This window comes from Thunnus maccoyii, chromosome 7, assembly GCF_910596095.1.
Source record: "Thunnus maccoyii chromosome 7, fThuMac1.1, whole genome shotgun sequence".
NCBI classification, from domain to species: Eukaryota; Metazoa; Chordata; class Actinopteri; order Scombriformes; family Scombridae; genus Thunnus; species Thunnus maccoyii.
In genome coordinates, this window is record NC_056539.1 from 24,542,060 (window position 1) to 24,569,705 (window position 27,646).

General features: G+C 40.2%; 2 protein-coding genes and 1 long non-coding RNA gene across 12 annotated transcripts in view; 2 read left to right on the forward strand and 1 right to left on the reverse strand.

Annotated features, from left to right (window-relative positions):
* Nucleotides 1–14,845, forward strand: part of pde4ba (phosphodiesterase 4B, cAMP-specific a) — a 190,160-nt gene extending 175,315 nt beyond the window's left edge. For 6 of the 7 annotated variants that reach the window (XM_042416305.1, XM_042416306.1, XM_042416307.1 and 3 more), the window contains 8 exons: nt 4,815–4,908; nt 8,266–8,549; nt 8,678–8,842; nt 9,452–9,551; nt 9,649–9,803; nt 9,926–10,048; nt 10,687–10,869; nt 11,001–14,845. In XM_042416305.1, the coding sequence (XP_042272239.1) occupies nt 4,815–4,908; nt 8,266–8,549; nt 8,678–8,842; nt 9,452–9,551; nt 9,649–9,803; nt 9,926–10,048; nt 10,687–10,869; nt 11,001–11,444 (1,548 nt within the window). In that variant the 3' untranslated portion in view covers nt 11,445–14,845. Of the gene's footprint in view, nt 1–3,785; nt 3,942–4,814; nt 4,909–8,265; nt 8,550–8,677; nt 8,843–9,451; nt 9,552–9,648; nt 9,804–9,925; nt 10,049–10,686; nt 10,870–11,000 lie in introns of those variants that run through there. The other variant, XM_042416311.1, reaches the window with a different exon arrangement.
* On the reverse strand, nt 492–27,636 carry LOC121900209. 4 transcript variants are annotated; one of them, XR_006096924.1, is made up of 3 exons: nt 27,317–27,622; nt 25,415–25,552; nt 492–3,048 (listed from the first exon to the last, which is right to left on the reverse strand). It is a non-coding gene; the product is annotated as an uncharacterized LOC121900209 (long non-coding RNA). The 4 variants fall into 4 exon arrangements; XR_006096927.1 differs by lacking the exon at nt 492–3,048 and adding an exon at nt 3,061–3,749 and having other exon boundaries at nt 27,317–27,636; XR_006096926.1 differs by lacking the exon at nt 492–3,048 and adding an exon at nt 20,047–20,728 and having other exon boundaries at nt 27,317–27,635.
* Nucleotides 26,572–27,646, forward strand: part of sgip1a (SH3GL interacting endocytic adaptor 1a) — an 84,301-nt gene continuing 83,226 nt past the window's right edge. The window contains exon 1 of the mRNA XM_042416298.1: nt 26,572–26,664. The gene's annotated coding sequence lies outside the window, so the exon portion shown is untranslated. The remainder of the gene's footprint in view (nt 26,665–27,646) is intronic.

Genomic DNA, 27,646 nt, shown 5'->3' on the forward strand with positions numbered 1-27,646 from the left:
AATGATTGTGTTAGTCATTTCCAATAATGTTGCACACTGTAAATATGAGATCACATTGATAAACAAACATTCAGATTAAGGAGAAGAAATTTAATTGAATTTAATGGAAAGTATGATTCACTTTAATAGAAGATTCTACATGATGAAAAAAAATAATGGTCAGGTTAAAAAGTTTGATTACATGGCAATTGCTGTGACACTTATGTAAGTGACTGTATATGAAACATGGGTAAAAGGGTTGAAGGATTTACTAATAAGTTAGTTTTCTTGATTTTATATTTTTAAAAGAAGGAGGGTTTCTAAGGTTTAAGCCTCTAATCAAGTTGGAAGATCTGTCACTGCAAGGTTAAGGGGTCAATTAACACTGAGCAGCCTGCTCTACAGTAGACTGGGCACAGTGCACCCACTAGTGGCTCAAAGGCCAAATTTCAATCAGAATCGCATCAAATGAATATTGCTGATGATTTTAAACAAGACATTTTGAACAGAGGAGCAGTACTGTTTTTCATTTTAATAGAAACAAGAATTTCCAACAGTAGTAAAAAAGCAAAAACAAAAAAAGCAAAGATATCTACCCCAGAAGGTTTAATATTGACTCATTTTGTAAAAAAAATATAGAACTGAATCAGATTAATTAAAAAAAAAAAAAAAGTCTGAGTATGCATTTACAAGTTGTCATTAATCTGATTTATAATCAGATCATACATTGCCAGCCACATCTTTATTAAAAAAAAAAAACTAACAGTCTGATGTGTAGTGCCTGGTCAGATACTGGAAGCATGTTGTTGAGAGTGCATGAGCTCAGAGTCTCGTGTCAGAGGGAGACTCCGTATCTGCCGTCCTGCCTACCTGTCCGCCTGACTGCCCTCCACAGTGAGCTGTCCGATGGGATCACGTCTGAATGGAGGAGCGCGGTGTTATTTACCCCCCCCCCCCCACCCCCCCTCTCACAATGAAATGCCACAAGCTCCATTCACCTTCTCTGCCTCTGTAACAGCAGCTCTCTGCTGAATCAACCCAACCCCATGCAAGCAGAGAGAGACAGAGAGAGAAAGCGGGAGAGGGATGGGGGAATATGAGAGGAAAAGGTTAGGAGAGGGAGACACAGAGCTAAAAGAGAGAAAATGACAACAACGATAGAAACACAAGAAATGGAAAATTGAGCAAGAGAGGAAGGATGTGGAAAAGCAATGAGGAGACAGAAATGAAGGAAAAAGAGAACAGGACGGTAACTGTGAGTGACAAGAAATGACACAGAGAGAACAAAAGACGCCTGAGCATGGTAAGAGGCAGATGGATAAAACAATGAAATATACAGTATGTGGGTATGTGAGAAAAAGATACCCACAGACCTAAGAAGCTGATCTTCCTCCAGTGTCATGGTGACAGTAGGAAGTAAAGAGGCTTCCCTTCTGCCCCTGAATGAACAATAAAATCAAATACACACGGGCAATAACACACTCATCTAGAAACATATGGGTATGAGTGTGTAAAACATGCATGTGACATGTCAGTGTCGACTGTGCTTAACTGCAGATAATTGCATTTGTAGGCTGCTGCTGTGTATGTGTGCTGAGGCATTTCTTTCAGCCTCTGGGGAAGCATCGCTCTTCAACACATTGCAGAGAGACATCCCCTGCTGTTATTTCTGGTTTCTTTATATATTATGCAGTGAGCTATTATATAAAGAGCTGCCTCCTCTCTTTCTTTTTTTATTTTTTTCTCCTCTTCTCTTGCGTCCTACCTCCCTGCTTCTGGTTCTTTCCCTCAGTGGGAGGATAATCCGGAATCCTCTCGGGGAAGCTTTGATCTCCCCCTCATCTTTCCGAACTCGTACACATGCAAACACACGCATATCGGACTGAGAGCTTCTCTGGGAACTTCTGTTTACAGTTTCCTGTGGATTGGCTCTGAAGTGACTAGAACTATGGATATTTTCTCATTAGCAGAGAGGTTTCCCAGCAAAGCTTTGTCGCCATCCTTGAGGGTTTCACAAACAAGAGTCGAGACAAAATTGACAAAAGCACGAATGCGCTTCAAAATTGGCAGTGGTACTGATGTAACAGTATATTCCAGTCAGGTGGCCCTAGCCTTGTACACTGCAGCAGTATCAACACCTGCTCCAAGGACAGCCCATTGATTCTGCCAGTGAGGCAGACAGACCAAGAGATTGATGACTGTGTTGGCAAGTGGCAGCCGGGAGAGAAATTGACATGTAAGTGGTGGAGAGTGAGGGAGAAACGGAGTGGAGGGCGGGAGGAGGAGGAGGAGGAGGGGAGGGATTTTCATTCTGTGCATCGGTGGATGTGAGCAGAGGCGATGTGTGTGGTGTGTCCTCGTGACAGCTCAGCAGCTACACCACATGTCTGCCTGGGAAGGAAAAGGGGAAGCCTCTCCTCTCTTTTCTCCTCCTTTACTCTCCTGTTCTCTGAAAACAGTCTTGTACTAGTTGCCTGATGCTGTTGCCATGGCGTTGGTGTGTCCTGGTAATTGGCATACAGATACTTACTCAGAGGCAGAGAGAAAACCGTGGGTTGATGTCACCTAAATTGGGGAAGGATGCAATTATCTCCCATCTCTCCTTCTTCCTCTATTTTCTTTTTTTTTTCCCATCTCTGACCGTCTTCCCCACTCTCTGGTTGTCTCTCGGTGCAGGCTGTTAAAAATAGCCTTCCACAGACACCCTGACAGCATCTAATATTATTATGGGATGCAGATAATGAACAGGCTTATGAGTTCTCCACAATGGCCGCCACACTCGGGGATGTCAGGAGACAACAGAAGACACAATAGAGGGAGAGGGAGAGGAGCGGATGATAATAGAGATAATGGCGATAAAAATACAGAGCTGTGCATTCACATTTCTCAAAACGTGCCCCATCCTCCTCTTTCTCTTACCTCATTGTTTTACTGTAGAGAGGAGAGGCATTGCCGTGTGGCTCGATGACATTCCTTCACAATGGCTGACTTCATAAAAAATGGCTTTAAGAGATTATTACAGGGGCTAGGAATTTAAGAGGATGGGAATTATCTGCAGTGGTCGCACAGCTGGAAAAAAAAAAAAAAGAAGAGGAAAAGTTACATCTGGAATCAAAGTCTGAACAGTATATGTCAGTCACTCAAACACTCCTTCATAACTCATGTATACACCAATACCAAGCCGTAATTAGGGCTCCCCCCTTCTCCCCATTTTCTGTCAAATCATGTGTTCTGAATAGAGTGTGTTGCTGGGGCTGGCAGACTACAGCAGGGGAAAAAGAGACAGAAGAGGGAGGGAGAGAGCGAAAAAGGGAGAAACAGATAGAGAGAGAGAGAGAGAGAGAGAAAGAGAGAGAGAGAGGCAGGGTAGGAGGGGGAGTGAGCGCTACAGCAGTGAGAGCAGCGAAGCAAGACAAATCCAGCGGAGGAACCCCCCCCTCCAGTCAGATGAACATCGCTGCCTCAATCCCTCCTCCTCCTCCTCCTCCTCCTGTCTCCATCGCCGTTTTTTCCCCTCCTCCCTTCCTCGCTTCTTCTCCATTATTCATCAGCACACTGAGAGTCCCCAGCTCAAAAGCTCCAGCTGCTGCTGCTTCTCCAGCCGATCCACCGAGCCTGCTGGATCTCCTCCTTCGCCTAACCTAGCTACAGCCCTTGCTTTTCTTCCACATCCATCCAACCATCTCTCTCCCCTCGGCATGGAAACTCAGAGCTGGCCCTTTTCTGCTGCTAAGAGGGAGAATGAGCCCATCATCGAGCTGCTCTCTTAGCTGCTGAGAAGAGAAACACGAGAGGAAAGAAGAGAGGATTTTTTGTCCTTTTTGGCGCTGAAAGAATCCTGTTCAACTGCCTCTATTTTTTTCTATTGGATTACAGTTCTGGCTTTGTGTAGGAACGAGAAAACGGGGTCCAAAATGCCTGAAGCCAATTACCTGCTGTCGGTGTCTTGGGGTTACATTAAGGTGTGTGGCGCTTATCTACGTAGCTTGCTGGGATACCGCACTCAATTCATTGTACCTCACTGTGCTGTGTTACTGTTGCATTAAGGCCCTAAATCTAAACTAATTCAGCATTTTCATAGTATCAGTTGTTTTTGTGGAGCTTTTCAGGACACCATGCTCCTAATTGCACCAAAAGATATTTCCATCGTGGTGAGGGGGGGGGGGGGGGGGGGGGTCTGACAGAATGGTGTTTTGTGGCTGAGGCTCCATCTTGAGCCCTCTGCAGAGCTGTGTGTTTGTATGTGTATTGGTGTGTATGTGGGTGCACGCGCATGCATCGGTCTGTCATAAACAGCTGCTACTGCAGTGCCTGGGTCTCTGTATACTGTCAAATGCATCTGTCTCCTTTAACTGTTTCATCTATTCAAAACTCTTCAAAATATATAAACTACACGGAAATTGCTAAAATGTTGGAACAAAAACAAGTGTCCGGAACAGTGTGCAGATTTTCCTCTTGACATCATTGAAATTCTTGCACACTGACGCAAGTAAAGCACGCAAATAGGCCCCAAAAATGTGATTCAGTGTAATAAAATTGTAAATTGGTTGCAGAAGGTGAATTGAGGGGAATTAAAAGGTGATAGCCTCCCCAACGGTAATACAAATAATGATCCGCACCCTAATGAATTTAGGGGAAAATGGGGGGAATAAGATGTGTGTCCCCCATTGTTTGTACACTAATTAAATAATATAGTTGAGCTGCTGGAATGAAACTGAGTACTGCTGTATTTTCCATGGAATCTTGTACCATAATTTCTCCCAGGCTTTCCCTCAGTGGAAACTAACAACATTTTTTTTCTCTCTCTCTCCCCCCCTCCTCTTTCTCCCTTGCAGTTTAAGAGAATGTTGAATCGGGAGTTGACGCACCTATCTGAGATGAGTCGATCGGGGAATCAGGTTTCCGAATTCATCTCCAACACCTTCCTAGGTAAATGAAAGTCTCATGTACATGCACTCAAAATCACATTCACAAATTTCACAAAATTGGTTTGTTATAATCCACCATTATCATTATAGACTCTGATCACGACCTGTTTTTTCCACCAAAAATACAAATATCCACAAATATTTGGTTGTTCACACAAATACCCACTTCTCTGATTCTTTGCCGCATTATTTGTATGGAGGTTCGGTCTTTTGCATGATGCTAAGCTGTGCAAGTTGTTCTGGCAGGCTTTTCTGTGGGGGCGTACCATAAAACACTGCGCCATTAGGTTTCGTCTAGAGGTTTATGACACCAGGCTCGAAATGGCCATTAAAATTTAAGTGAAAAATATATATTTCGGTTTTGTAAGAATTAAGAGAAATAAAGGTATTGACGTGGTTGACTTCTTTATGAAAGGTGCTGTTTGAATGACAAGAGAGCTTGTTAGCCAGAATCTGAGCAAGTGGATTGGAACTTGATGCTGTCAGTGTGGGTTGCACTTTCAAGATCTGAGAATAGATAGTGATACGTAAATATATGTGAATTTGTATCATCTTTACAGGCAATGCGTCTGTGGTTTGTCACCCACATGAATAAAATGTTCCAAACCACATCATTAAGCCAGAAAAACAACACGTAAATGCGGCAGCAGTGCAATAACAAATTTTTACTTGATGAGTTCAAAGTCGGCTTTTGGTAAATTTGAGATTTCCACAGATGCATGGTGATAGCTAGAGGACAGAAGCACGGAGCTCAGAGACAGACAAGTGAATGATTTAAAGATAATATAGATTGACAAACAAAAAGGATAATAGAAGCCAGACAGAATGTATGTAGAGGTAGTTAAGACTATTTATAGACATTGTGCTTCCGATCGATTGGCATCCTGATCCGGTGTAGTGTTGTTGGCGGATCCCTCACAACTGGATCATAGAGAGCGAGAGGAGGGGTGAAGAGAGACAGAGGAGAAGCGAATGAGGGAGGGAACTGACTGAAGAGAAAGAGGAAGTCGAGGTACAGAGGAACCCCCTTTGCTGGCAGAGAGATGAGCTCTGGTGACTCATCCCCATCTTAATGCATCTTTGTCAGCAGGGACACCTTGTTGTCCCTCCGGCTCTCCCTCCCTCCCTCTCTTGCTGCCCCGAGAATCCAGACAGAGATGACTATCGCTTTGATAAAGAAAATCAGGATTACCCTGTTAGTAGTAGGAAGAAAGAAAGAACATTAATGAAAAGGGGGAAAAAATGGCTGCAGCCAGCAGCACAGCTGGTCTGGTTTGGCCTCAGATGACCAGTAGGACTGTTTAATCCTTCCATCCATTAAGATTAGTATCACATCAGTAATCCACGTATTTCTGCTTTATATTATTTTTATGGAAGCATTCATTCAGGGCATCTGAGAAATTACATTTTCCTGCCATATGTCTGGTTCTGCAGAGGTCATTCTTTTCAAATCCCCATCAGTTTATCGTGAACTATGTGTTTTTTTTTTTTTAATTTATGGCTGATGTTGAGGCGCACTGCTGGTAAAACAGAACAACTGTGCTCATGGAATCTGGATAATTTCCTGGATAAATAAGATCACAGAGTTTCTCATGGAGAACTCATGCAGACTGTGATTTCTCGCTTTCCGATGAGGACTGTTGGCTGACCGCCTGTTGGCCATTCATTCACGTGTGCCTTTCCCCCGCCACAGCTGTCCTCCCAACATAATTCTGTCATAATTCCCTTTGATCGGCCAGCAGCAGAACACACCTAGTTTAGGGAATTTACTGTGAAGGGGGAAAAAAAGTCCTCCCCTGTCCCGACTGTATCTGCGTCTCTCACAGGAAAGTATATGGGGGAGGATGAAAAGGAATCAGATGAAATTGAAATAAATGTGGGAGGTGACAGAGGACAGCAAAGGAGACAGAATAGAGCAGGATACCTAAGATTTTTACTTCATCTGCTTAATTTGTTTGTAAATCCGTGTCTAAAATGAGAAGAAAGACTCACATGAGAGCAAGATGCACAGGAGAGAAAACAGAGGAAGGAAAAAACGTGTAAGATTGTCTACCCATGTGACTGGATGACACAGTGCAGGCCAGACTGCAACGGAGAGACTTAATCAGACTAGAATCGTGAAAACTGTGCTATCAGTGTGTCAGTGTTCACTGTATACTGGTACTCTAATATGTAGAAATGTTTGTTAAGAATGATACCGTGAACTTGTCTCCCTCACAACCCGATCTCTCTCTCACACACACACATACACAGGCCACACACAAACACCACACAGCAGTGGTGATACTGATGGCTTGTAATAAATTAGAGCGCAATATATTGCTCTTCCCCTTGTTTCCCACGCAGCACATGTCTGAGAGTGCTTAATTGCCCATTCTCAATTACCACTGGAGGACTGAGGAGAGAGAGAGAGAGACAGACAGAAAGGCAGAGAAACAGTGTGAGAGGGAGAGCATGAGAGTGAAAGTGATTATTTGAATTACAGCTGGTAATTGAATAACCCTCCACAGGGGAAGGCTGATAGGCCAGCGATGAGCTGAGTCGAGGCTTGATAGATGAGTGCACAGCTCACATACCTGCCGATAGCCAGTCCCTGCAGGATTTCATTCAATTCTTCTTGTGATTGCAGTAAACACAAGTGCCTGGTTGCACTTTTTCAAAAATATTACGGGAAACTTAGCCAAAAAATCGGCACAGGAAACATGCCAAGTGTGAAGACTGATTTATCTCTCTAATGATCTTGTTTCAAAGGAACATGAAAGCCTAGCATGTTTTTTGTGTTTATTTTTGGATTTCTCACTCTATTTATTTGTGGCTAGACTAAATGTAGTTGAATAGATGACCAAACATTAAAATCCCCCTGTTTAGTGAGTGATTTGATAAAGCTGCAAAACATGTGGCAGCTTATTCAATGACCGACTTAACTGTGCAGAAACACCAGCTCTCAGTCTGTCAATGGACTGACCTATGAGAGTGAAAAGAACAAGAGATGAGATGTGAGCCACCTGCTGAGAGAGCAGGGAAAAAAGTGCTGCGAGGGAGGGAGAGGTACGGAGACGAATGAACAGTCGGAGCTCAGAGAGAGAGACTGCAGGTGGAGGACGGGGAGCATGAATGAACAAATGAATGGACAGACAGATGATGAATGAATAGGTGAATCACTAAATCCCTCAGGAACCAATGTGCCGCAGGTGTTTCTTAGTGCACCTGGGTTCTCAGGCAGCCTTCAAACAGAGTCACGCTGTATGAGGTTAAATGAGAATCTTAACCACTTCTCTCTCAAACATGTCTTGTCTGTCTTGCATTATTTTTTGTAAAGACTTATTTCTAAAATACATGAAATCTTCCCTTCCTTCAGACAAACAGAATGAGGTGGAGATCCCATCACCGACATCCAAGACGCGAGAGAAGAAGAAGCAGCAGAAGCAGCAGCTGATGACACAGATCAGCGGGGTCAAGAAGGTCTCCCATGGGCCCTCGCTCTCCAGCAGCAGCATCTCACGCTTTGGCGTCAAGACCGATAAGGAGGAGCTGCTGTCCAAGGAGCTGGAGGACCTTAACAAGTGGGGCCTGAACATCTTCACCGTGTCGGAATACTCCAACAACCGACCTCTTACTTGTATCATGTACGCCATCTTCCAGGTATGAAGCGTTGCTATGTGCTATTATTAGTACTCTCCATACCATCATGTCTATTACATAATTGTTGCCTTAAATGCTACTAAAACTATCTACACTAATTCCTAACTATGATATGATGTTTTTTCAAGGAGCGGGACTTGTTAAAGACATTCAAGATCCCAGTGGATACGTTTGTGGCCTACATGATGACACTGGAAGATCACTACCATTCAGATGTGGCCTACCATAACAGCCTACATGCTGCTGACGTAGCCCAGTCCACACACATCCTCCTCTCAACTCCAGCCCTCGATGTAAGTCATAATAATTATTTGAGACAGAAAGGGTTGTGCTCTGTTTTTTAGTGCCTCGGGTCAGGTTCTTGTTACAATGTCTTATCCACATTTGTCTATCAACTCCGGAGGTTCTAAATCGTCCCTAGCTTTGACTTGGGCACCAGTGCACATCCACAGAAATAAGGGAAAACTAAATTAGAGAAATATGCTTACATCACCCCATGTGCCTCTTTCCTGGATCACCACACCATCCTTGAAGAGCAACATCCTTCCATTGAATCATCTTTTCCCCTCCTCCGCCTGCTCCGACACATTACAGTTTACTGACAAAACTTCCTTTCTTCCCTCCAACTTTAGTCCCTCTTTTGTTAGATTTTGTCAGCTCTTTTCCTTAAAGGCAGAACGTGACAGAAACAATTACATTTCTTGCCACATTAAGGTTAAAAATCAAGTTTTCATGTTTAACCCAGGGTCTGTTGTCTCTCCCTCACACAATTCTCTGGGAATCAATAGTTAGTGGACATGGATTAATGGCTGTGTTCTTTCTGATGCTATTTTTTATCTTCAGAAATTGTTAAATTCTCTCTTCTCTTTCCTCTCTCCTTCTTCCCTGTTGCTCTTTTACAGGCGGTCTTCACAGATCTTGAAATCCTTGCAGCCATCTTTGCTGCAGCTATCCATGATGTTGACCACCCTGGAGTATCAAACCAATTCCTAATCAATACCAGTAAGTCAAAAATGTCACTTTACACATGAATAAGGGTGTGTATTCAACAACCCAACAGCAGCAGTTGTAATAACGACCTCTGTTCGCTTCTGTCCAGACTCTGAGCTGGCGCTGATGTACAACGATGAATCTGTGCTGGAGAACCATCATTTGGCTGTGGGATTCAAGCTACTTCAGGAAGACAACTGTGATATTTTCCAGAACCTCACGAAGAAGCAGCGACAGTCTCTACGCAAGATGGTCATTGACATGGTAAAATATTGAGATTTATATTCTTTTCTCTTCTACAACCCTCTTCATATAAATGATAATCTGTCCAAATTGTCCCAATGCTGATTCTTAGGATGGGATTTTTTTTCTCTTACTTTCTTTAGGTTTTGGCAACTGACATGTCCAAACACATGAGTCTATTGGCTGATCTGAAGACTATGGTGGAGACCAAGAAGGTGACGAGCTCTGGAGTGCTGCTGCTGGACAATTACACAGACAGAATACAGGTAGGTGTTTGTTTTTGCAAAGCAACTTATTAACTTAAAAAAAAAAAAATTAATTATACAAAAAAAACTGTGTACATTATATGGAGCGTGAGTTTGGGACTAGACATACTGTAAGCCCTCCACCTCTCTTTTACCTGCTTTTAATAGCTCTAATCAATAGCCAGTGTTATTGGAGGTCACTCAGCCAATGATCATTAGCCAGCCTCCTACATAGCTGACCTCTGCTCCTACTGTCACTCCTTTTCTTACTCCATCCATCTTCTTTTTACCTGTAAGTGCTCCCCCACTCCACCTTTCCCCTAATGGCCTTTCTAGGATTTCTTCTTTATTAGACTGTTGTGCAGACCAGCCTCCTCTCATAACAAAGAGCATGATAGAATTAGCCTCATGTCTGTTCTGCAAGAATCTAATTTCTCCTAAATCTAGTTGTTGTAAAGTGATCTACCACATACATATTGGATATTGGATTATACATCGGAGAGGCTCATTGTTCCCAGTTTTTACAAACCCCCCCTCAAATTTTCACCAGGATTTTTGTATTTTTGATATGTTTATGAGATTTCTAGCCCAACACATACAATAGGGGATATCTACCTTTTGATACATTTCAGTTAATTGCAATTCTGGATCATTTCTAGGTGCTGCGTAACATGGTGCACTGTGCTGACCTGAGTAACCCCACTAAGTCCCTGGAGCTGTATCGTCAGTGGACTGATCGGATAATGGAAGAGTTCTTCCACCAGGGAGACAGAGAGAGGGAGAGGGGGATGGAGATCAGCCCTATGTGTGATAAACACACAGCCTCCGTGGAGAAGAGCCAGGTAGGCAATACTGCACATACAGTAGAAACCGCATTACGCACAAGCAAGGATGGCCGTACGAATTTATGTACGTCCATCACAACTTTAAAAGAAACTTATTTCTAACTATTGCTTGTCTCATTCTCTTCCAGGTGGGTTTCATTGACTACATTGTGCACCCTCTGTGGGAGACTTGGGCCGATCTGGTCCACCCTGATGCCCAGGACATTCTGGACACGCTGGAGGACAACAGGAACTGGTACCAGAGCATGATCCCCCAGAGCCCTTCCCCGCCCTTCTATGACCAGGGCACGCACGGACACTGCGGAGGCACTGGAGGGCAGGGAGGCGGGGAGAAATTTCAGTTTGAGCTGACCTTGGAGGAGGAGGACTTGGATGGAATAGAGAAAGATGGTGAAGGGGAGGAGGAGGAGGAAGAAGAGGAAGAGTTAGAGGAGGAGGAGGATAGTCTAGGAGATTCTCGCTCTCCTCCCCTGGACTATTTGGACGATCAGGCGAACGAGGAGGGTGGCATGATGGAGCCCACGACGGCAATAGAGATCGTGACACACGAGGCGTCACCCACAGACACATAGGGCTTCCATCATCAGGCTCACATGGTGATTTGAAAGTTTTTGGAAAAAGAGGGGAGATCCTCTTGCAGCTGTGCTTTTTAATAAGCCCACAGAAGCAAGGGCTTAGTTTTGGCCCGCACAGGGGCGTCTTGCACTTGGGTGTTTGAAGCCAGACACGGACGGACAGTTTCAGTGATGCGGCTTCAGAGTTCTCAGGAAATAATTACTGCGGACATTTTAGTCTTGATGGACAGGCGAGACTGAGGGTGGAACTTGAAGGATTTTGGCCAGTTTGGGAAATGGTTACTTTTCTTTTCTGGACTGGCATTAAATGGACATTGACACTACTGAGAGAAGTTTTGTACCTTAAGACTTTTTTACAGATATGATATGATCTAGAAGTAGCATAGAGTAAGATCTACTGATGGAGACACGTTTGTATAGCAAGAGAAAGTGTTTACTTTTTTCCTGTACCATTTGTCAAAGGACTTTTGTGTGCCTTTTTTACTAATGTCTTTATATAGTTTTTTATTTATTGAACACTCTAGTATGTCTGTGAAATGTTTTTTTTTCATATCTGAGAGAGCAAAATCTTTTTTGTATGTTAAAAGGAGAACAGTCTTCCATGTATTGGGCAATAGAGAAATCCAAACAAACGTCGACAAACAACTCTTGGACAAAATCATCTTAATAGGGAAACATGAAAACCCACATTATACGCACATTTTGTCACATTTTTTTTTCTCAATCTGAGCACAAAGTGTTTTTCTTTACACATGGAAATTTAAACACCTATGTTCATTCATGGTTCATGTTACATGTTCACTTTGTTACTTTCTATGCCAGTTAATGAATGTCACAATCACACTGAAATACATTTCTCCTATTTTCATACTCAATTTCTTCAGCATATCTTTTCTTCTCCTTTTCGTTCAGTCTGCAGACCATTTGGGCTTCCTGCCTTTTCACACCAAAGCTGAACTTTAATGCAAAATGCTCAATGTTGAGATAAGAACTCACACTTGCAACTATAGAATCATACATATTCCAGCTAAATTCATTGTAAAACTATGATTTGATTTATGATAACATTTTGTTCTTTTTACTTTTGCATCATGTTTCCATGTGGTGTGAGATGGAAGTTAGCCCTCTTCAAACCCCCATAACTTACAATCTACCATCAGATGAAATCAGCAGAAATACAGGCAGGTCTAAAAACAAACCGTTCAGGACAACAAGCTGCTTAGATCTATGATAAAAGAAATGAACTCAGACAAGGACGAAATACACAACAGTGGTGAATCTATTTTTAGCCTACAGGTATGCTGCAGTCTTAATAATCCTGTTAGTTGGAACAGGTCCTGACCCCAGACCAGTCTGATGTAACGCCCCCCTGCCCCTCTGCAATCAGGCCCAGACCAGATGATTAAAGGTGCTCTTACGGCTGCCTGTTTGAAAGGCGCTCTCAGACCCTCATCAGTGCCATTATTCACATGGTTTACAAACCCCTCTAGGCTCCACGGACACGACCCCAAAACAATCAGGCCGGCTATTTCTTCCTCACGATAAAAAATCCCTCAAGTGCTGCTTCTGCTCATTGACGTCAATTGAATTTTTGCCCCTCCCCCCTCCACTGTATCAGGTTTCCAGGACAGTCGGGTTATTAGGATTTGGCACAGATGGAAATGCTGGATTCAGCATGGCAGACTGTACCCTTCTCAAAAAAAGAGGAATAATTGGGCACTCTTGTTTTAAAGCAAACCAGAAAACGTCTTTTTTTTGTATATTTCAGTGATATGTAGGGGGAAATGGTTTGAAAATGGTTTGCAGACCTCACATTTCTGCTTCTGTGGCTTCTAAAATGGATTTTTCCAAAACTGGATGTTCTACTTACATCTATTATCATGTCTCTCCATTTTCATTTTGGTTTACTGATATAGTCAAAGGTACTTCATCTAATTTCACTCCAGCATGCTTAAGTGGCAATCGTTTGTGTGCAGTATGTATGTATGTATGTATGTAAGGAAGATTTTGTATGTGTGTGTGTTTCTGTATGTTTGGATGTGTTGACTTTGTCATCAGGCCTTACCCCCATCACTCCACATCTTTGTCTCTACCGTTTGTCGCTAGGAGCTCAAGTTGGTCCTTTTTGCTGTTTATAACAGTGTGTATTTATTCTATACTTTAAGCTTGTAAATAAGAAATACTGGTTCAGTGTAAAATCTATTTTAATTTATATGCACTTGCATTACCTGGAAGTGGTGGTGTCTAATGTGTAGAAGACTCCGGATTAGAGTCTTTTTATATATGTATTATATATTGTTTTATATATATAAATATATATAAATATATCTAAGTATATATTCGCACAATGTTTTGAGTGCCCAGCAGAGCAGCAGCTAAAGAGACATGTTGTTGTTGTCATGTGAGAACCTTGCAACTCCAAAATAGCATTTTTCTCTTACTAAAAAGTTGAAATTGTCAAGAAAATGAAAAATGTTATACTAATTTTATTAAACACATTTTTTTGTGATTATGGCATCACTTTGAAACATCAATTAATATCATGGATGCTTTTAGTATTGCTGAAAAGCTTTTCTTTGTTAGATTTATTAAATAATGGCCCAAATTTTCTCATAGGTCTACAAATATCTTTATTTCCTCTTTTTTTTGAGTCAAACAAACCTGGACCAATTTAGTTTTTGGAGGTACAATGTTTTCATCTGACAGCAGCAATTTGGTAACCGAGAGGTGACATAGAGGACATGTTAAACTGCATAGGCTTGGATATAGGATACATACAAGCTAGCTAAGGAACACAGAAGCTTAGTCAATGCTTGGTATCAAAATACACAAATAGCTTATTTTCTCTCAGCGGCTTGTCACAACCTAAGCTTCTACATCCAGCATTTGAATGCAGATTGCTGATATACGAGGCCAGACACAGGTTCGACTGACAAACACAAAGCAATCGTCTCCTTTTACACTTATCACACTTCATGTAAAAGTAGATAACACGGGGACGGTATTGGTAGCATGCTACAATACGCCCGGCACTGACGTGAATCGTTCTGAATTAACAACAAAACATGATCTTATGTAACTGACTGTGCTAATGTGTGAACTCTTTCTGACCAAACTTGTTAGCAGTTTTGAAATTCAAATTTGTCAGTATTAACACTGTTTATCTATGTTCAAGCTTTTTTTGGTCCTAGTTGTGTCCAAATGGTTAGCCAGATTTAGCACTATCTGCATGAGAGATGGGTCTTTTTTATTGTCAATAATATGTTCAAGTCTGCCAGTTGTTGCAGGTGGGTTATTAAATGTTTCACACAATGTATGGTATTCAATTGTATATTGTGTTCAAAAATAAATCTGAAATACTTTTTCTATGAAGTGATTAAAAGCAAAGCATGAATATATTCCATCTGTTTGTTCTGTTTTTTTTCCCCTTCATAGCCTAGTTTTCTCAACTATGGGTGTGAACAACAAATTGGGTCACAGTCATGCTTCTGGTGGTTTCCCACTTGTTTGTCATGTTTCATTAGGCTGCGCCCCAATACGAAACTGTATTAACTGAGCACCTGGGTCCTGTGCTGAAAAAAGAACCTTTAATATTTGAAGCAATGTCAACAATAGAGTCTAAAATCTGTGCTAACAGCCCCTAGAGGCCTATGCTGCTCCTGACACCCGACCTGACCAAAGAGCTGTGAACCAATTTACAGACTGAGCATACAAGCAACACTGCCATCCCAAAAATACACACAAATATCCAACCTCAACACGATATTAGACTGCAAAGGTGCAATGCAAATAAATATTTAACAGTTATAGACGTAAGTCTGCATGTAATAACTATTTTCAGCATCAATTAATATGCCAACTATTTTTTAATTAAATGTTAAGTCTCTAAAATGTCAAAAAAATGTGAAACATGCCAAACACATGTTCCCAGAGCCCAAGGTAATGTTTTTGAAATGCTTGTTTTGTCCGAACAACAGTCAAAATCCTAAAGATACCTAAATTTACGATGATATAAACACTAAAAATTAGCTAATCTTTACATCAGAGAAACTGGTACCAGCAATTGTTTCATATTTTTGATAAATGACTTAATCACTCATCAAAATTGTTGTAGATTATTTGCCTGATGATCAAATACATTCAACTCTGTAAGAATGATACATGGCTTAGTTGAACCCCACATGACAAAGACATGAGTACAAAAAGAAAAAAGCGTATTTATTCGATTGTGGTTCTGTTTTGAAGATTCCCACAGATAGTCAACCACAATCTAATTGTTTTTTAAAAAGCCACTAAAAGGTCAGTGGCCTGGCCTTCCATTCTGTGAGAAAAAAAACATACCACAATCAAACCCCAGGACAGTTTTGGAAAGTGAATTCAAGAAGTGGAATAAGAAATGTGTATTAGTACATCTGCACTATGTTACTCCTCATTCTCTTTGATGTCATTGCGTTTGCTGCATCATCACAGAGGTTTGGCTCTAATATGCTAAGACGGGAACACAGTGTGACACAGACTCAGCACCGCAGCCCACACACAATCTGACAGGACTGTCCTGATGTGCCATAAGGCCCTCTCACACACAAACACATATACACACACAGACACACACAAACAAACATGGCGCTCATGTTTGCATGCATTCAAATGTACACTCTCAAACACCACAGACGCCTCTTCCCAGCATCAATGGTAGATGATCCTGTCATCTCTTCATTGATGACATTTACAACAATTTCTGAAAAATTCATCACACAACTACTTCTGGTGCTTTTCATGTGTACAATCAAGTAAAAACACCTTAAATGTCTTCCAGGAGAGACTGTCTAAAAGCATACAACGTTATCCCAACATTTAAACGATTACCACGCCTCAAACCTCTTTATGACTTTTCACCCCGAGTGCAGCAGTTTGTAAAAGAAACACCTGTGCTCCGATGTGGTCGGACACATTAACTAGTTCCTTTCTAGTATAACCCTGTCATTGTGCTTTCAGTCCTGTATGTTTGTGTGTTAGTTAGCATAATATTTCAAAATATACTTGGCAGAATCTTTGACCACGGGTCAAAAAGAAACTGTTAACAAGTGGTGCAGATGGCCCCAACATGTGGACATCAATGTTGCACTTCACATTTTGGCTCATAACTCTTGAACCGTGAGGTGTTTTTTTTTCTCTGCATTTCTTTGGCCTAAACTGATTGCCTGCCATTTTCAAGATTTGCAAATAATTTTTTTTCACATATATATATATATATATAGATTAGCCAGAATAAAAACTCTTCAAAAAAAGCAACTACAACCAAATTTGGATGACAGGTGCACATCAACTCTGAGCAATCTTGAAAATTTTGATTACATTTTTACAATAAGTGGCGTTACAGCAACATGATGAATTTTTATGGACATAGCTCAGTGGGCTCATGAGTCTGACTCAACTAAAATTTTACATAAACTAATTTGTACAAGACCCTAACGTTTCAATACAGAATTTCGGTATTCTACGAAAAAACAACAAAGTGATCATCTGCCAATCAGTCTGATTATCCACTTCTGTACATTGTGATGCTGATCCAGGTCCAATTTAAAAAAAATTGAAACCTCTTTTAAATTGAAGTAACAAATTCAGGGGATTGAGCAACCTCAGTGGATGTATGAACTGTCTGAATGCTCTCTGGTTTCAACTTCAACAATCAACCTGACTCTTGCTCTTTTGCAGTACCTCCTATAGTGACTCCCCACTAACATTAACTAGGGAGGATGTGGATGCTGAGTTGTTAAGCTGTTTTACTGCTACATTATTAAGCTGGTTTATTTAACATGTGGGATCTTGTACATGGCCGCAGTGAGAAGGCAATGAAGCAATGTTTCCAGGAAAGTTCTGTTAGTCCGTTATTTCCCACCAATGACTGGTTTGACTTTAGGGTTTATAGACTTTTATACAGTCACACGGAACAAACAATTGTGCAATCAGTCTTTTTACTGTATTTACTGCAACAACTTCCGTCTTTAAAAACACAGGGCAGTTTTGCAAAGTGGTCACAGGTGTTACAGTGTTACATTTTTCTTGGGGCGTTAGAGCGAATTAGTTCAGATCCACATGTTCGAAACTGGATAGAATTACTAAAAACAAAATAATATAATTTCAAACATGCTTCGCTCTTAGTATCATTCCAAAATATTTTCTAAACAGGATAAAATTTAAAAATTTCGGAATTCTGGCCTGTTGTGTTAGGTTCCTTCTCCAAAATCATGGCTATTTTTAAACTTTTGACTGAGGAAGAATTATTCAAAACGGATCTAAAAAAAACACCACATGAAATGGGTAAGAGGCTGGTGTAATTTCCATCCATGACCCTTCATATCTAATTTCACAGTGACCCACGATAAGAGCTCTGAAGCTGTTTGCCCTTGTATCCACTCCAACTTAACTTTAAAAGAGAATCACGAGTGAATTATATCACCAGGGTCTGTCATGTTATTCTCCCTCATTGTGCTCATCTATCGCTTAGCTCTTATCCTTGAATTTTCATATATATATCTCCTGTTATTTCCTCCACCTCGCTGTCCTACTCTCTACTCATCTTGCCTCTGACACAACCTATTAAAAGCAAGAGATTTTATTTGATGAAATTACTTGCGTGCATATGACGAAAGAAAGATGGATGGAAAGAGGAGACAGAGAGACATATGGGACAGTAGGCCTCCCCTGTCACTCCTTTCCGAAGGCACAGAGGTTCGCAGGGAAGGCGGAGTTATCTAATAAAGCTAAAAACAGAGCAAAGCATTTCCCACCAGTCGAGGTAAATGACACCACTTAACTTGTCCCCTGTGTTGCACAGAGGGTTAGATCATGGATATTTTCAGCCAAGAAAAGGAAATGGTTATGTTGAGAGATAATAAGAATAAGCTTAAATAAGCTCAAAATTTCCCCATTGTATCCTCACCATGTGAATGAACGAGAGAGAGAAAGACATTCAGAGAACAAAGAAAGAGAAGAGAGTATAGGTGCGTACACATGGAAGAATACCTCTTCTTAACTGGCATCTCAAATATCTTTCTTTTAAAACAAAATGGGAAAAAAATCTGCCATTGCAGAGAGAATATCTGTCTTCTTTCAAATATAAATGTGTGTTAAGTATTTTCTAGAATCAGTTGTTATTATCTTAATAGTAGTTTTAATAGTAGTACAACAGGGAAAACTGTAATAATACTTCTAATCATCGCAGCCCATTCTTCCTTTTCTTTTAAAGACAAATATTCTTGAAGTCTGAAATGGTAAGATAACTAAATGTTCAGATGAATTTGTAAATGTATGTATATCCAACTGTTAAATTGCCAGTTTACTGGATTTTGAATCATTTGATTTTAAAAGTTCAACCGAGGGCATTGAGATGTTTACAGTGGTTATTTTCATCTATGTTGTTATGTCACACTTGAAACTGCTGCAACACTAAAGATACAGATTAAGTTGTATTTTCATAAATCAAACTCATCCCCTGCCCCAGAAGTTCGCCACAGGTAGAATATTGCAATGCAAGATCAAACTACAACGTTTAAGATTTCCTTTGTTCCTGCTGCTATCACAGTATTTCACAGCCACAGTCATCTGTGCATATGCTAATGACGGCTACCATCACTGCTGCACTGTTTGTTAATGTCTGATTTTGTCCTAATTTATATACCTCTGACTGAATAAATTTCCCCTTTTGGATTATAAAGTTAAAGTCAAATTTGAATTTGAATAGGAGGAGAAAGTGAGAGAGAGAGAGAGAAAGAGAGAGACACAGACACATAGGGAGACAGAGAGGGAGAGAGAAGCTGATGTAACTCCTTTAAGCTGAATAGACGAAGGCCTTATTGAGATGTCGGGTAATTAAATTTAAGGTTCCCGAGCCCACGCATTGTTATTTCACAATGGTGCACTGACAAATGTGGATTTTTGTTAGAGTCTTTATTCTGTTAACCTACGTAGAACTGTGCTGGCCTGAAAAACATCTTTGCTTGAACAAATATGTAACTTTTTTTTTTCAGTTATCCCAGACAAAACAAGGTATTTTGCATGTCAACTGTTTTCTGCCCTTTAAATAGCTTAAATCCAAGTCATGAAATCAGATTCAAACTCTGGCTGTTAAAATTATAGTTACATGCGAGTAAAATGATCTGGTTTTATTTTTTTCGCAGATGTTGATTATTAGTGTTTCACAGCTGTCTGTAGAGTGACAGCTCATATGACATAAATAGCATTAAATACAGCATGTGAGAGAGAGGAGTGATGGAATTACAGTTACTGTTACTGTAGGTATATATAGCACTTATAACATGCACACCGATTGTTCATAGGGTAGATTTAGGGCCTGGTCCGTTCAGTGTTGGCTTAATGTAACAGCTTACAGTGATTATGACCACATAGGGTTAAATATCTTCTCTTTTAATGCAAATTATGTGGCCCCTGCTTTTGCGTCATTGTGGTTTTATAGCTGGCTGCAGGGCCAGCTGGGTCAAATACTGCTGCTGCTGCTGCTCTCAGAGGAAAGGAACACTGTTAAAAATGACAAGCTTGGCAATTGATTTTAATTTGCATTAAGATTTATCAAGCCATCTTACAGCACTGACAGATAATTTTGTAAAGAAAAAGAAAAAAAAAATTCACACTGAGACTTACTTTTCTGACTTGAATAACATGCATTTTTCTAAATGAAATAATTCTTAAATTTTCTTGTTTTTGTCTCATGATTGTGTCATCAAACCAGCTGTGCTGTATTTTCCTTAATCAAGCAAAGTTGAGGCGTGAAAACAGCAAAAACAAACAAAAAATCATAAAATATATCAGTGCTAGACAAAAATCAGCAGTTGCACTTGTCTGTTTGTACAGTAGCTATAGTGGCTTCCAGGGAAAAGGCAACATGATAGCCAACCCAGGTCCCCTGAGGCTGCATTAACCTTGTAACTGAAACAAGTAAATCATTCTCGTGATGGATGTGGCTATTAATATCCCCAGAGCCAATTAGAGGAGAGATGATGAAGTGGCTGAGAGTGCAGAGAAACACCATGGACAGCCTGTGTGCAGAACCTCGGCCAGTCTTCATTGTGCTCACTAAACTGGTAAGAGCACAAGTGGACACATCTGGCAATATTTTGGAGATGAATGCCACCACTTATGGCTGGTGTACGTTGGAACCACAGAACTGGCAATGTCTTCTAAAACAAGCAGTGGTGTTCACAGACACAGTCATGTAAACCACATGTCTCAAATATGCCACAGTATATTCAGGAAGATAGTATCTAAAAGGAAAGAGGAAACAAGTTAAACCTTAATAAGCCCCAGTCTAGGAAGAGCAGTGGTGTTGTGGAGGTCAGGGCTCCAAAGCAACCACCTGGTTCCTGAGAGCACCATGATCTCCCTCCCAGGGTAATGTTTGACATAAATGATGAGCAGTGTCTGAAATTAACCTTTTGATGCACTTGCCAAGGGGATTGGTAGATGAAAGAAATCCACCGTCCAAGCATATTTTTTACTAGCCGAAATAATGAATTGCCTTTTTGTGTGACATATACATTAGTTTCAGTACATTTTGTTGAGATAATAAGGTATTAATAGCTATTTAATCAACGGTTGCTGGCAGCAGACCAGCAGCAGACTGGCGGCAAGTGACAGTTTAGCGGAGCGCTGCGGTGTCGAATAGCTGATGTCACGTAACGGTAAAGAGTTCTGCCAAACTAGGAGCACTTGAGATGGTCTGTGGCTGGCGCTCCTTTGCCTCAGACCATCTTAAGTACTCCTACAGTTTCGTAGCACTGTTTAGACGCGTGTAAAAAACCACGTGTCAGCGTGTCTACACCGTATAGGGACAAACATGAGTAATTAACTCCGACCCATCATGCCAGATATTTTATTACATGACTATTTTGGTACAAATATTTACCCGCCAATGTGGCTCATAGCCTTGTGAGATTTACTTGTCAAACAGAAAACCTACCCACATTTGGTGCTTGGCGGGTGTTAATTTCAGACCTGATAGTGAGTATTGGCTGCCAGGATTTGGGTGGTTACCATGATCATTTTTCAGTTAAAATTTGCACACAACAACTTGATGTCAAAATAGTGTTGCCAGTTCACTATGCTTACTATGGTTTATTGCAGCTCATGAGTATCATTTATGAAGTCTAATATCAGAAAATACCAAAACAGTTTTGCTCCAATCAAGTAAACTCCCCAGAGCAGGTGGGGCAAAGACTGATGATTGACAAGATGTTTGTTCAGTGGGCCGAATGTTTTGACATCAGCCACAAATCCTACTAGGACATAGTGGCTGGTAACATCATCTTACATTTTTGTATTGCTTCCAAGAACTGTAGACTAAAATCAATTTTTGCTTGGTCAATACTCTTCATCATAGTAACAGACTACCTAATAATATCGTAAAAGAAACACAAGCAGCATAGGTGACACCAACACCTCTTTATGCTTCTTCAAATTCATGAACTAAATAAAAAACACTGGCTATAATCCAACTTCTATCCAGTCATCTAGAGAAGTGAAAGGCCCTGGTGTGGCCTTCCTGTCCTAGATAAGAGCACTGAATAGAAATGTCTATCTGTTAAAATTCTTCCTCTGAATCACTTACATGAACAGACGAAAAAACAACAGTGAGTTATCGTCTCAATTGCTCACTCCATAGGAAAACAAGAGGAGAAAAAAATCCTAACTGAGAGCTGGAATTAAGAATGTGTGTTTTTCCCGTAGCGTGACCAATTTCACAGTCATTTCTGTTTCCCTTTTCTCTGGTTCTTCCACAGCTGTGTCACTGAGCCCTTTGGTTACATTACTCTAAACTTTATAAATCATCTGTTGCTCTCACGCAGCCCTCCCAAATCATAGAGGTCTGCAGCACATGGGAACAATTCTTTGGCTTGCGTGAGAGCTTGTGTGATGACACACATGTGTCTTTCACTTCATTGTTCGCCCGTAATGCCATTCCTTCCAGTAATCTCCTGTACACAGCATTTATAGTTAATGACAGACTCACCTAGGTCAGCTACAGGGCTTGAACCTGGGTCATCTTGTTTAAAGAGTCATTCTCTGACCACTAGGCAACCCTATTATCACAAACAATATTTCTGATTGTTCTCAAAAGTATTGCATCACAGAAAAAGGCTGGTGTTGCCTACAACATCATCCTTGAGGCTCCTGTTAGTCAAATTGAATGTATTCATATAGTCATAAGTTTGTCCCAGACGACTTTACAATCTGTACAGCATTCAACACTTATTATCCTTAGATCCTTGACTTGGACAGGGGAAAGCTAAGAAAACCCAAACCCCTTTACCTGGGAAAATAAGTGGGACAAAGCATCAGGAAGAGCAACAAAGGAGTGATCTCTCCAGGACAGAAAAATATAGCCTATATTAGGTGTCATATGCACAGAGTACACAGGACACAGAACTAGAAATACTAAGTATACTAATACTAAGTAAGAACTATAGGTGTCAGATAAACAGATCTGAATAAAAAATTATAGAAATTATAGCTCAACCAATGGTGGGTTTTTGAGGCCGATACCAATATTGATGTTGGGGAGTTTAAAAAAATGTGATAATGATATGTTGGTGTATAGTTCATAAACACATATCATAGACAAACAATCTGGATATAGATTTGTTTTTTTTAATTATGATCAATACATACTGAATGGTATATTTTACAGTTGAAAAATCAGCTTGTCAGTGCTCTCTGGTGGACGATGTAATGGATACACTGGGCCTCATGCATGAATGTTTTCTTATTTTTCTCTTATATTTGTTCTTGCACAAAGCAATAAGAGGAAAATAAGAAAATCCTACATGGGATTCAACAAACCATCTTAACTGCCTGAACTTGTTGTAAGCCGTTCATTTCAGCCTGATGAATGCCAGCTGTTCATGAGGAGGTGTGCATTCATCAGACGTGATCATTGGCATAATCCACACCCCTAAAATTGCCGTGTAAGTCTCCATGTTCTACTCCGTTTGTGGGCAAGTTTCATTCACAGCAAGTTACCAAGGAGTAAAAACACCACACAACTTCAAGCCCTGCTTTCAGAAATCAGAAGACAAACACATAACAAATTTAGGAGCGACAGTAGGAGACCCGAAACAATGAGAAAATATGAATCCAGCTAACATGTCATCAGAGCAGCTCTGTATTGTGACAGAAATAAAGAGGGAATGCTTTGACATGATGTTAGATGCTAAAAAACATCTCTCTAAAGTAAAGCGCTCTGAGATGGGAGGCGGTGGGATGTGATGGTCACATAGATATTAAAAGGAGAGTATTATACTCCACAGGTGATGTTACACTGTCAGCTGCAACACAAGATGATACTGGACAGAGACCTGCAGAGAGACACAAGGCAGCTGTCGAAGTGAGAGAAGTTTCCTAGCAACTACTGAAATGTAGAAGTTGCTGCAAACCTTTTAAATAAATTAGCAGCCATGATGATAAAAAATATGTTAAACAGAATATAAATTTTGCAAGTTTTTTTTACTTATATCTTATTAGATTTTATTCCATTTTTTGTTGATTTTGGTATCATATATGAACTCAAATTAATTTATATTAGGATATTATAATTTTAAATCAAACAAGTGTTTCTCCCCTGTGAAGAAAGGCAGAGATTTTCTATTCATGACACGTACGATAGCTCTGGACCACTCGAAAATTTTGTTCGTATCTAAGAGAAAATTCTAAGTACAAAAAAACTGATGAATACCACAAATGTTCTTAAATCACTTGCATGTGCATTTTTAGAACAAATCTGTTCCTACAAGTGCTTCTTGCATGAGGCCCACTGTTTCTAAATTACCTCAAACCTAGTTTGCATTTCTGTAATGCAATTCCTTGTTATTTATCTGCCAACATAGACAGAGATACTGATATATCTGCAATAAGCTAATAGCAGCCTGATTTATAGGTCTAGCTCTAGCAGAAATATTAGAAAATACTGTAACATTACAAAAGCCAACTGAAGACTGCATGCAAGGATGAAATGTAGCATGTAGTTGCTTTGCAAAAACATGGATAGAGGAAATTTAGCAGCTGTGACTAAATGGTAAGTATGTGAAATAATATGCAATATAGAATTGTAGGAAATTGATTAAAGTGATAATCTTATTTATAACATGTAATAATGTGCTAAGATTAGACTGTACACTTAAAAAAAATCATTGTGCAGTGAGATCGATGCATGGTTGTTCACCTGCAATAGTTCCCAAAAATAACCCTGGCTGGATCAGTTGTACTGTGTCATTTTAAAAAAAAAAACAATTTTACTTTTGATGATTGAATGTGCAGAACAAGAGTCGTCATATTTAAGATAATTTATCAACATAATGCCACATAATGTGATAGCGGCAAAGAACTTACAGCAAATAATATACTATACTAAAAGTTACTGTATTGTTAACCAGCTGGCCAACAGTACAGAACACACACACAAAAACACTAAAAAACACTACCATGGTGGTGTTCTAGCTGTAGATGTGTGATAGACTACTTTGTAGTATCTGTTAAGCTTCATGTAATTTTAGATAAAAAAAGATAAATTGACAAAGACAAACAAACTGCCAAATCTCCCCACACATATTTACACAAGCTATCAACAATATTGATGAGAGAGAATTAAGATCTTAAGTTGTACTTTTGACAGTTTCTAAAAGGCCTAGGTTGGACTGCCTGTAGACCTGGACCTGATTCTCTCTCCTTTAGATACATCCTTCATTCATCTTCTTTCTTTTCTACTTATTTTCTCAATGCCAGCTCAATGTTGCTTTAACTCTGTCTTTACTCCCATTATGTGCTGTTCCTGTCCCCCTTTCTCTGCCACAATTTTCAGTGCAGGAGCTCTGATCTGCTCTGAAAGGCTAACTGAGCATGTGCAGTGGTCTGGTTTGGCCTCATTGAGGAGAGGAGATCTCACGTTTCTGACAAACCTGAGTAAATGTTGTGGTTAAAGACATTTTGGACTCTGTTCTGAACACCTCATGTTGAGTCAGTCGTCATGGGAAAGGAGCCTTTGGAGCTGAGGAAATGATGAGCTTCACAAATCCAACAGCAGCAGCGTCAGAGTTCTGAGTAAAACAGAGAAAAAGTAATAAATGTAAGTGGCAGACGTGGGGTAGAAACAGCAATAACTGCTTGGAACCAAAGATTTCGCCAAAATAAAAAAATTCTAACAAATTAGTATCTTTTCGTTTTATACATTTATACATAAGATTGTCGAGCTACATCTTTGCAATTCAGCTGATCTGGTAGATAGGCAGTGTTCCCTCAACAAATTGATTACGGTGTGTGTCCAAGTGTGTGAGTCAATGAGTACACACGCACAGAGAGAAAAAGAGCAAGAGAGAGAGAGAGACAGCCAGCCAGACAAGAGACACAGTGTATTGGGATTTTGACAGGGTTTTTCTCTCACATCGTATCACAGGGACGACCAAGTCCTCTCTGTCGATCGGGTTGCCGTGGCAACAGTGCCAGAGTTGAATACTGAGACACATTCTCTAGACATTTCTCTGTGGGATAACATCTCCACAGTGTAGGCGACGTCTTGTACCGCAGGAACCAAACACAGATAAACTCTGACACACTCACACTCTCTCTCTCCAATACCATTTGATATTAGAGCTGAAATGATTAATCAAGTAATTAATTAATTAGTTGATCACAATTTTGATAATCGATTGTTTATGTAATTTTTTAAAGCAAAAATGCTTCTTTAATGTGAATATTTGCTGCCTTTCTTCGTCTTCTAATGATAACAAATACCTTTGAATAGCTTTGGGTGTGGGACAATTGGTTGAACAAAACTCAAAAATTCAAAGATCACTTGGAGTTCAAGGAAAATGCTACAGATGATGGTCACGTCTCATGTTCATTTCTAATTGAGTAAATTAATAAAATCTAAATAGAGACAACTATTTTTGAATCATTTGTGGGTTTTCTAGAGGCCTTTTTGTTAGGGGAAAAAAAAGAGAACAGGGTGTGCCAATAGTCGCAGCAGGTCCCCTCACACACACACACACACAGCCTCTCGGGGAGTCAAACATGCATGCAATGCGTACCGACCAAAACAGTAGCCTCCAGTAACATTTATAATATACAGCAGGCCGATATATACTCCGAAAAACAAAAAAAAAAACCCTTTTGCATACTGATGACAGAAGAGGATCATCACGCGGATCAGGTACAGTTTACATGTTCTCGGGCCAAGTTTTGGTCTCATGGTCTGTTACAAACAATCGGAAAAACAAATGTGAGTGAGCAGCATGCGGGGAGAGACTTCCTTGTTATGCAACGCTATTGGTCTGCACGTCAAAATATTGTGGTTAGCCGGAGGATATTTTGCAGGATCGGTTTAAATGAATTACTAATAAAGGGGGTTGGTTAAGTGGAGGGGCAGGTGCATGAATCAGCCCAATCAATAGCAGCATTTACAAAGACATTTACACGTGGTATTTAAATCCCATTTTCGCTACTTTGCTTCACCATGGGTGTGGATAAATAAAAACAATAATTAACGTGCAAAAAGTAACTTACATACGTAATTTATGTAACATCGAAGAGGAGAAGATAGTCTTTTCTTCTTGGGTGTTAACGTAGTGCTGAGATGTGGTTTGGTGCCCCAAGTGTAACGTTAGACATTGTCCACCACCAGTTTGTAATAATAATAAAATACATCCAAATACAAATAATAATACGTCCATGGTTTGTGCCGTTAGCATAATCATCAGTTTTACATTTGAGACTTTGAAACTAAAACATTTTACTTTAGCGTTGTTTTTGCATCAGAAATATAGCCTTCATAGATAACATTAAGGTGATTTGACAACACTTACGGCTTTCAAAAGATATTTCCTGATTCACCACCGGAAATTTATATCCAACTGGGGCAAAAATATCCCATATCGTACAACGCCACTGCACGGTAACGACAGTTTTAACGAGCTTCCCAAATCTTACAAAGTGTCAACGGTCAAACGGTCATGGACGCCGGAAGTGGCACCTCATCGTTCATTTTGGCAAAGAAAAGGCTAAAATAAATGCAAAATACATTAATAAAAATAATGAATTAACATATTTAAAAAGGTGTTGAACAATATCAGTATGAACAAGTTGTCCTGATAATAAAACGTTAAATTTAGTCGTTGCGTCATACAAGCGCGTGA